Raw genomic sequence first — 11,376 nt, forward strand, 5'->3', positions numbered from 1 at the left:
AGGAGAGGGACAGGCACTACAACGGTCTCACAGGTGATATCAAGCCAGCCCTAAACCAAAGAGAGAAACAACTGGACTGTAGTTTAGTGCTCCAAAGTCCTCTTCCCACATGAAAGTAATTTCTTTTTTAAAGATTTCCTTTTGGCCCTTTTCCAGGCCCACTCAATATATGCAGCGAAGAGTGACAGGAAAGTAGAGAGAGAGTGGGCCGGAACAAAAACCCATGCCGGCCGGCCGCCTCCATCCCAGTGAGCAAAACCGGCGCCCCACATGAAAGTATATTTCTAAGTGGAAAGTTCTTAAGAGTTTGGAGGTGTCTGAAGTGCCAAAACTACCAAATGCTTTACTAACTGGCGTGGGGATTATTTTTTAGTTTTCACTCTTTTCCATTTCTATATTTATATACATATATAAATAAGTGTTCAAGGTGCATTCTTTTACTTTGCTTCCATAAGCTGTAAAATCAGACTGTAACAATGGATTTCTTCAAGTTTATCACTGGCTAAAATGAGCAGTCATCATGAATGCAGCCACCTGACACACAGAGAGGAGGACATGAAGGGCCAAGACGTTTGTTTTCCAGAGTTTAATGTGACGCTGGTCTCTTTAAGGAGGAAGCAAACAGTGTGAAACATACAGCACAGTACAGAAGTGACAGGCCTGCTCCAAGCACACAGCACAAAAAAGTGAGTGGGCTCCTCTGCGGTTTACATCCACAGATCTCCGACAGTGAATTCATAACAGCACAACAGTCACCTCAGTACTGTCCACGTCATTCAGTTCAACATAAGTAAATGTGCAGGCTTAAAACATAAAACAATTAGCTTTACTGTATTTGAATACTTTCATCTTTTAAAGTCTTTCTCAAGAACCAATTAAGTTAAGATCACAATCATGGAAAACAAAGCTCTGGTGATCAGTTACATATGCATGTCACAAGCTCAGACATTCTCAGTCACAGGTTGGATCTTGTTGAGGATGGGCTGGGAGCCATTACAGGCCACAAAATGTGAACATCTAAATTTCGCTTTTATGTTGGCTTTAAATGTGCATAGATGCATCACTCACAAGAAATTCAATTTATATGGAAGGAAGTTCAATTTAAATACTCTGTGTTTGAGCTCTAAAGTGGAAGAAAACATCTGGTTTGTAGTCAGTTGGATCCAGCTGCTTTGGTGCCTTCAGATGATGGCACAGCCAGCTGTGACGCTTTACTTCAGCAGAGGAATCTGTGGGGCTGGCTGCACAAAGACCTCATACTCTAATAGTTCGACTAGCGGGACAGGACGCAGACACGGAAGCTGCAGAGATCACTCCGTTAAAAGGGAAGTCCAGTCTGAATGAATCTGAAGCCTCTTTGTAACAGCAGGGGTGTGTCAGAGAGAAGTGCTGCATTGTGTTAGCCCTGGGTGGACTGACAGCCCGCCCCGGAGTTACCCTACCCCCAGTATCCGCAGACAGGCTCCAGGGCCCCCACCACCTGACTTTGAGAAGCACTCAGGAAAAGTATGAATGAAGCTTTACTTTATTTGGATATCTGAACCGATTCATAGCTGTTCAGATATCAGGTCTCTGTGCAGCCAGTCCTATATTTGTTCTCGCTCTACAACACCAACAAATTAAAGCCCAGCACCACCCGTTTTTGGACCTGGAAAACAAAGACCTGTTCTGTGCACACTCAGCACTTCATCCCTCTAGTCAGTTTAGTCCACATGTGGAATGCACTCATCTGCAGAAGCTGTTAATTTTTTCAAAGTGGAAAGGCTGCCTTTACAGCGGACACACAGCTGTGTTCCCACAGTGGCGTTACTCCTGTTTGACCTCTCCCTTCAGCTTCCTCTTGATTCGTGAATATGGGCTTATGGTATCGTCCATAATGAAGTCGTATAGAACCTTCACCCAAGATGTGTACTGAGGCAGGTCAGCATAATACTCTGCAGCAATTTCCTTTACCTGCAAACAAAACACAAGGAATGGACACATCACAACTTTCTCCATTTACTCACTATACAATTTTCTTTCATGCTTGAGACATAATGATTTTACTGTTTCTACACAAATTACACTGGTGGTGCTGCCGAAATCAAACTCCTCTGAAGGAAGGAGTTTACAGACTGCTGCTCACAGATAACTTATTTCATGTTCCTTTAGGATTTTGAATGCTGATTTCAGTTTGTTTCATATCTCCGGTTACAGAGGGGCAGGGAAATGGAAAACTAGGCAATCTGGCAATCATTCAGCTCTGATCCTTTGTTGTTCTCCTGAGTACATTCAATCACAATATTCTGTATAATTTTAATATTAAACCAAATCAAATCATGGAGTACAGCTTTATTGTTCTATTAGGCAGGTTTTATGTGACAAAATCTAGTTCTCAGCTGAAGAATGTTTTTAACCATTGCAGTTTCTCCAAATCAAACAGGATTTTCTCTCAGAACGACTACCTAAACAGTCTGTTGACTTCACATGTGTACACAACAATGTGACATTAGCAGGGAAATAACTCCAGTGGTCAGAATGTGTGGGTAACAACCTGCACTGTCTCTGAACTTTACTCACCATGGGCAGCCTGCGTCCTGGGATGCTGGGGAAGTCATGGTGCTCATTGTGGTAACCCACATTGAAGGTGAGCAGATTGAGAGAGCCGTAATAAGAGTAGGTCTCGTGACCCTTTAGGAACATGTAGTGCTCAGCTATGAAGTGGCCAGAAATTGGATGCAAGCCCATTCCCAGCATGGAGCCAGCCAACATGTAGACCACAGGCTTAGCCCCCCACAGCCAGTAGAGCAGAACATTAAAGGTGACCTGGAAAGCCACATTGGTCATCTCAAGCTGAGTGATGGGTTTAGGGTTAATGCAAAGGGGCCGTATAGCATAGAAGAGTGGCTGCAGAATAATCCAGATAAACTTGCGAAAGCGAGTGCAGAAAAACCAGCCTTCAAAATCAGTGGGGATATCTACATCAATCCCATCTCCACCCAGGTAGCGATGATGATCCAGGTGATAGCGTTTGAAAGACGCAGAGTAGGGCAGGCCGATCGGCAGGTTGGCAAAGATGGCAAAGTAGCGGTTCCACATGGCTTTGTTATTTCCAAATGCTGTATTGTGGGAGATCTCGTGAATAGCAAGGGTCATTGAGTGGTTGATGCAACTGCCAAATGCATAAGTCCAAAACAGAACCCATTTCCAGTCCAAGTCCTTGACCAGGTAGAAAGCTACAAACTGTATCACCACCATCATGCACACGATCCATTTCAACCTCGGGTCAGGACCCATCAGCGTTTTGATTTTTGGATATTTGGCTGCAAGATAAACACAAGAGACTCAAAGTCAGTTCAGTCAACATTCAAATGCTGAAAAGAAGACAATCGCAACCTCACGAGGTAAAGCTGCGCTCCTAATTAAACGTTACACTCTTCGTACAAAGTTGTAGACAATGATATCCTTGAATTAAGACTATTTATGAATTTGGAACACATGTATCCTTATTAAATTTGAAAAACGCTACTGCATTTTGCTAATCGATCATTTAAAACTGCTGCCATAAACAGTATTTCTATCTTATTTTAATGGCTGACTCAAGAATAATAAACACTTCAGGACACTTTAAGAGACTTGCTGAAGACATTGTTTCGCTCAGGCCTTTTCCACAGGTTCATGTGATTAAACAGGTTTCATTTACATTAAAAGCATCACATTTTTTCCATAAAAATTTTTTAATTAGTGACCTGTATGTCGATTCTCTCTGTAGCTTTCTGTCCTTTCATAAAACCTTTGACCCCAATACCACAAAGCTAATAGTCATGTTTTTATAATCATGATACATTTGTACCTACATGACAGATACATTTCAAAAATCCAAAAGATCCAGTTTAAGATGTAAAGACAAACAGACTAGTTATGAACTCCAAGACTTATGGAAAAATACCCGTTGAAAGGTTATTGTACATAATTAAAACTTAGTTAACTAAAATAAAACTATGCTTTGGGGGGGGGGGACAAACTGAATTTATTTTATGAAAATAAACATAATCAAAGAGATCTCCTTAGCTTTAGTCTGCTAAAGTGTGTTATTACACCTTGCCTGATGGAGCTTTGATGGACATGTTAATCAAGTTTACTAGAGCCTACAAGACTGAAAGCCAACAACGTTCAGCATATGACCTCAATACAGAAATACTTGAAAAGACTAAAACTAACACTGAAACTAATAAAAACTAAACTAAAACTCAATGTGCTGCAATGGATTAAGTCCACAACTTAATCTGACTGAACTCCACTGACCTGCAATGAAAGGTGCAATAGAAATAAAATGGATTAAAAATTTGAATGACTCAAACCTGTAACAACCTCAGTCAAAACAAGATGATAGCCAACTCAAGCCACGTAAGTATAAGCTGTTGACTCATTTCAGATTCACTCAGGTTAAAAGAGCAAACTCACAGGGCCTCCGGGCTACATATATTTGCACAAAACGCAGGACCTTACAGCAGAGAGACGTGTCTCAACACATCCTGTGTCACACCATGCTGCCTCCACTACTAGAGCAAGATGGCTCTCAGAGGGAGGGACCTGAGACCACACAGAGTTAAGCTCTTTACAAGCAAATATGTATGGACATACAAACTACATTGGACCAAGTAGCAAATTTTCAGTAGGGGCACAATTCACAAAGTTTGGAGGTATATAATCGCAAAGACCTTGCAATATGTGACATAAAAACAACTTAAAATGCTGTAAGGAAAAAAACTCAGTGAACTTAAAGTATTGTGAAATTTGTGTGTGAAATTGTGACTCTCCTCAGTGAAAAAGACACAAGAAAAGAAAGACACACTGACCACTGTCGTCCTGGTCCAGTGGCCAAGCAAAGCAGACCACTTGATTCTGAGAAAAAGGCACTTTGACACAATGAACACTTTGTGTGTTTGAAAGAAGAAAAGCAGCATTCAATGTGAGTCAGCTGCCTATAGTTACTAATGTGACTCACCCATCAGTACCCATGAAAGTCATATATGTAGAGAGAGAGAGAGATCATGGTTCTGATTATTTAGTTTTCGAGCTAAAATGCAAAAAAAAAAAGTTTATATATGTCTTTCAGTTTCATGTCACAATAATTCATTATCTTTGGGTTTGAACTCTGAAACTAAAAAAAAGAGTCAATCTCCTTGGAAATTAGCTATACCACTTAAACTACGAAACAGAACAAACTTTAAAAAATAAAAACAACACGTACGGAGCATACTGCAGTTTTTATACTGGCTATTGTCAAATTGCAATACTTTCCTTGCCGAGCCTGCAAATTAACACTGAAATGAAGTTTTTTTGTTTGCAATGCTTTAACTATGCCAAGTGTGGGGCGAGAATGTGATATGTGTGCGTTTAACGCTTAAAATCTGCCCCAAAGTCAACAAACCACTCCTGAAAGGCACCGAGAGCACCGGTTATGTTTCAAACCGTTACTGCAGTTTTCCCAAGAGAAACTTAGGGAGTGGCACATAACCACTGCGAGAACTCCCCATTTGCTAGCCTCACATAATGTTAGTTGGTTCGAATGGCCTAAATAGCTGGAACTTCCTTGTGTGCGTGTATGTGCGCGAGCGCGTGTCCATGTCAAATTGTGTAACTGAAACGATAGTGGTTCTCACTGTGGGTTAAATATTGAGCAAAGTCGGTCTGATAGCTAACATGTACGGGTGGATAAGGAACCGTTAGCTTGAAACTAATTAGCAACTTACCGTTGCTTAAAACTAATCAAAAAACTAAGCTTTTATGGTGTCAGGGTGTGCAATTAGACGGTTTAACGAAAGTTAGTCGTCAAAAGCCAAACTTGGTTATACCTTTGTTAACTATGGATTTATGCGCAATTTGCTAACGGATAAGCTAGCTCACCCAAAATCGCTTTTCTCCTGTCAGCATGCGGCTGGTCCGTATAAACCCATTCGTAGTCCTCACGGGCGACTCGGTTTCCCATCTTTGTGACTACTGAAGTGAGAGGTTTACAGCACTTCGCCAAAAAGTAATAGCACAAGGTCGTTTCTTTAAAAGAAACTTCTTTGCCTCCCCTCCTTTCGTCTTTGATGGCCCGCCGCTGACGTGCGCAAAAGCCGGCAGGCTGCAGACTCCGCCCCCCGGTGGCCTGTCGCTACGTAACAGCGAACACCGTTACGTGACGACAACCTCGTTTTAAGGCTGTTGCTATGTCAACAAACTAACATTTCAGTGAAACATATATTTACAGAATATGTCCTGAGGGTTTTTTGTTTTTGCTTTTCTTGAGTTAGCACCTCAACAATCGTCAAACCTCTTGACTTGGAGTGAAAATACTTCACCGCAGACCTGAGCAACAGTTAAATAACTGAGATTCTTTTTTTCTCCAGTTGTGTGTTCATATCCTTTTTAAAAGTGACATTAAATTAAACTGTTGTGAAATTAAAATAAGACACTAAAAAACAAGCGTAAAACAGGACATTATCTGAGCAGAAATACTAAGGCTTTGAGCAGGGCCGTGCAGAGATGTTTGAAGGGGCATGTGCTCAAAGTTAAAAAAGGGCACCAACAACCAGGCTGAACCCCCATTCATCAAGAATCTAATATGGAATCACATCATACTATATCACTGTCATCAGGCACAGGGGCAGATCTAGAGAAATTTTCTTAGGGTGGCATGAGGGTGGCAAAGAAATCAAATGGGGTGGCGGTATGCAGGTGGTTACATATGGTTAAAATGATTCAAATGCAGTAAGTATACACGTTTTTCATATAAATATAGTCTATAACTTAATTATTGTCTGTAGCCCACATAATTACACACTTTAGTTACATAAAACAAGTGAGTTTTGATGTTATGTACTGTATAGCCTCTATAATAAATAAATATGTAGCCCAATAAGTATAAAATCCAGAAAGCTACACAACATGGGGCGCTTCATTTACAAACACAAGTCTAACTTAAGTTTCACTGTTTTTTGTTAGAAAACAATCACATTGTTTTGTGTAATTGCTTAAATTACACAGAGTGTCAGAAATCTGCACTGTCATGAACAAAAATTTAAACCTAATTTTTCATGATTTGTTGAATTAACCCACTGAGGTCTGAAATACAACCGGCCATTTTTGACTCCTTTCGAGTTTACGTTTGTATTTCACCCTCAGGTTGTTTCATTTTATTTTTTTCCCCTTGCCTTGTTTGGTATCTTTTCAGCTCAACTGAATTTAGTTGTTTTTCACTGATATACTGCATTAGTATTACTGATCTGAAATCACACAAAGAACTTAAAATCCACAGACATGTTGAGTAAATTTTTATAACTTGAAATGCAAATATAAATTGTACATTTTGTAAATCTACAACTATTTATCTAAAAATACAGCCAATACACCTACCACTTTTTTCATATTGTACAAGCATTTAAAAAATATTGCTAAAACTAAACTCAGAGAAAAATCAGGTGTGGCAATAAGATGCCCAACAAATGATGTGTACCAGTAAAAAAACATGTTTTTCCACCAAAAGACAGAGGAGAAGAGCACAGGGATAAACCTGCAGGCGGTGGTGTATCACTCCGCTGGTTTTCTACTTAGTGACAGTGTTTACGTTGCAAATGTGCCTTTGTGACATTCATTAGTGGCCTCACTGACACACAAAACAAAACGACTACACAACAGAACAACTACACAAGACAACACAACACACTAACTATACACTCCACACTAAACGTCACAAATCTCCCACATCTAAAAACTCCCTCTCTCTCTCTCTCTCACACACACACAGACACACACACACTCGCTCGCTCTGTCTCGCTGCCGTTACTGTCACTCCCTTCCCCTCTTCCTAAACAACCAAATCCCACGTGTTGATTTTTTTTTTTTTTTAAATTGGTCAACATGGTACATTTTTCCACCGATAGGAAATAGGTGGCTAGGTGGCACACACACACACACACACACACACACAAAAACGTGACGACAGTATTTAGAAAAAAGCGTGGCTTATATATATTATGATAACTCTGGATTTACTGGCCTGTCATTAAAATTTAAAAACCTGAAGTCCGAACTTTCAATATGGGCTAAAATAGAGAGTCAGCGTGGCTGCAGCTTGTTGCTGTGTCAGTTTAAATCAGTCATGTGATTTAGAGGTGCAGCGTGTCCGTGGACCACGGAGGGTTAATAACACTCACCTTGCTTCCATTTCCAGAGTGTAACATCCACCCACCTGTGTGAAATCTGAAATTCCCATGGTGTTGTTCAAAATGTGCGCTGTCACAATCATAAGCATCGCTTGCTACTGAAAACAAGAAAAAAGCCGTCCTGCTTTGGGCTAAACCATTTGTTAACGGTGGAGGGGGGGAACACTATACAATGTATTCAGTTTTAGCATTTATATTCACTGTTGACTGTAACTACGCTCAAACTGTTAATGCTATCTTATTTTAATAAACAACACTGTCATATGCAAAACTGGGGTGGCACTTGGGGTGGCAAGGGATCATTTTAGGGTGGCACTTGCCACCCCATGCCACCCTTCTAGATCCGCCCCTGATCAGGCAGGGACAATGCAAAGCAATGTAGCCTATGTTTTACCTGATGTGTAAAATGTTGCTGTTGAGCAGTTGCTGCTGCTCCTGCTGCAGATAGTGCTGGAGGGCAGGGCGATCTCAAAACATTAAACAAGTGTTTTAGATAATAATAAACTTCAAAGACTGGTGATAGCGCTTGAAACCATAAGGCAACAGATTTTTTTTAATAAAACTGGGGAAAATAAACTAGACTCTGCCTGTGACTCACTCTTTGCCTCTCTTCCTCCTTCCATCTCCTCCTCTGATCCATCACTCTCTACTTGCTGTCCATCTGAGAACAAGGCACAATTTGCTATTGCATTGATCTATTACTTAATTATCCACACTTAAAAACTCTTTTCATCTAATCCATGATAAAGTAATGACAGAAGAATGTTATCGAATCAAAACACTGCAGTTGTGTTTATTATTGTTTTTATAGTTGAGTAATTATTAAAAAAAAAATCTATACACAAAAAGCAAACACACACACGGACATACAGTGAGATTTTATACGTTCTCCAGAATACTGTATATACTATTGCATTATAGTGCTGATCCACAATCCTTCCTTCATTATTTATTTATAGTGCTATAATAATAAAGTAACACAAACAAAAAAGTAAGTAATAAATATAAAATAATGTATTTATGATAATTCAGTTTGTTTGACTATCCACTCTGTGCAGGCAGAAAACTTTAAACTGTAGAAATAGAATAATTTTGCTGCTGTAAAATCAGCATTTTGTCATATTTGAAATATAAATTGAATATATTCTGTTTCTTAATGTATTTTCTTTAATATACTGTGTGTGTGTGTGTGTTTAATATCGTCATTACAATAATCCATAACTATGTGGATATGCATATTAGATAGTTTATAGTGAAATATAAGCCCTCCAGAAAGGCTGTAACTTACTTTAAAACTAAATATGTTCCGGTGGACAGAGCTTCAGAGCCCTGACAGCCGTACCCAGTTAGCTAGCAGTTAATGACCAGCACACCTGTGCAGTTAATAAAAGGACAGGTAATGTTTGTCGCGCTATTTCACACACAGCACGCTCATGTGTTTCAATTCTTCAGTTGTCACAACACAACTGACCAACGTGTACATAATAACCTAATATTCCTGTGTGCTATAGACTACAGTGTATGCTGTAGTGTTTTTTGTTGCATCAGTCTGCGTCTCCTAGTTCATTTGTGTTTCCCCTACAACCCCCATGTGGCAAAAATGCACGTGCTCTCCTCTAACCCCCTCCACGTGCCTACCCGCGTCATTAACCGGCGTGCAGGGTACTGTCATCCAATAGCCTACTACAGAGCTCCCTAAACGTCGGTAATTGACTAAATTAGACTGCCGCGGACAGGCCCGTTGTCCGTATATTCATACGGACATACTTCCTAGTACATATCATCATCCAGGGTAAAGTCACAGAGAAGCGTGTACTCACCTTTGCTGTTGTTGCCACTTTGTAAAGTTTGAGTTTCTAATGAGGGTCAGTGTTGCCAGATTGGGCTGATGCTCAAATCCAGCCAGATGTTGTCTATCAATCTCGCGCTCTCTCTCCATTAATAACTTATCAGCGTAACATAATCATTAAATAGCAGACCAAGCATCACTGCTGCATTAAACACAAAAGAACAGTAAACTGGGTTTGCCAGCTGAATGACTGACTGTCTTTGCATCACAAATGATTAAATGTATATATTTTTAGTTTCACTTTATTTATTCATATACTACTGTATTTAAATGTTGTATTTAAATGCAAGTCAAACTTGCATCAGCACTAAATTCTCCACCTGTCTATGGCAGCCAGTGGGAACACAGATGAAGAGAACGCTGGTGTATAAGGTGCTTCTGAATTCTGAAAAAAAAACAATTCTCAACAGGTTCTTCATCAATCAGCCTATTATTGCTTCATACATCTGCTTTTTAAAAAAGTCCGTAAGGGACTTTTAAGAGCCACATCAGTCTGTTTTAAATGTGTTTTAGTGCTCCGTTCTGCCTTTATGGGTCTCTGTCTTGTGTGGTTTTTCTGTGTGTTTGTTCGTTTATTTTTCTGTCCATCACCATGAGTGACACCGAAATCCAAGCTCCGTTAATGGTCCTGGATAATGTGACTGATCAGCAGGAACTAATTGATGAGCTTCAACATACTGATGACTTGCTTGGTGAGGAAGCTCCCTTCTGAATTAACACCATGGGTACTTTTAGATTTCAACACAGGTGGTTGATTGTTCCACTCTGGAAATGAAATGAAGGTGCGTGTTATTAAGCCAATAAATTATGAAAACCTGGGTTTACATTTTTGGTGAAAAATGTGTTCATGACAGGGCAGAGTTCTTGCATTTTGTGTAAATTTAAGAATATAACAATTCGATTATTGCTAATTTAAAAAAAGACTGTGAAACTTAAGTATAAAATCAAGAAAGCTACACAACATGGGGGGTTTACAAACACAAGTCTCACTTATTCTATATGCTATACAGCACATAAAAATTCACGTTTTATGTGACTGAAATGTTTATTTATCTGAGCTAAAGACTATTTATATGAAACGTGTATACTGCACATTTGCACCATATATAATGCATATTGCAGGAAGTAACACCTGCATATGTTTAAAAAATGACTTTGATTTTGATGTAGAGTCTCATTGCCACACTGCAGCGTACCAGCACAACATTCCAGTTAGTTAGTCATCAGAACTGTAGTTTCCCGTCTCCAGCGTGAACATTTCCTGTTAGCCATTGTTTTTATTTCTTTCGTGCCAATGTCATGTATTCACCAAAATGGATGATACGACCGACCACG

At 39.7% G+C, this 11,376-nt stretch overlaps 1 protein-coding gene across 1 annotated transcript; it reads right to left on the reverse strand.

The window, feature by feature from the left end:
- Positions 1-571: 571 nt before the first annotated feature.
- degs1 (delta(4)-desaturase, sphingolipid 1) lies at positions 572-6,114 on the reverse strand. Its single transcript, XM_063491966.1, has 3 exons — positions 5,890-6,114; positions 2,560-3,302; positions 572-1,953 (listed from the first exon to the last, which is right to left on the reverse strand). The coding sequence occupies exons 1-3, from the start codon at positions 5,969-5,971 to the stop codon at positions 1,807-1,809; spliced, it is 972 nt and encodes a 323-aa protein (XP_063348036.1). The 5' UTR covers positions 5,972-6,114; the 3' UTR covers positions 572-1,806.
- Positions 6,115-11,376: the final 5,262 nt, after the last annotated feature.

The sequence above is a fragment of the Pelmatolapia mariae genome, linkage group LG13, assembly GCF_036321145.2.
Source record: "Pelmatolapia mariae isolate MD_Pm_ZW linkage group LG13, Pm_UMD_F_2, whole genome shotgun sequence".
NCBI classification, from domain to species: domain Eukaryota; kingdom Metazoa; phylum Chordata; class Actinopteri; order Cichliformes; family Cichlidae; genus Pelmatolapia; species Pelmatolapia mariae.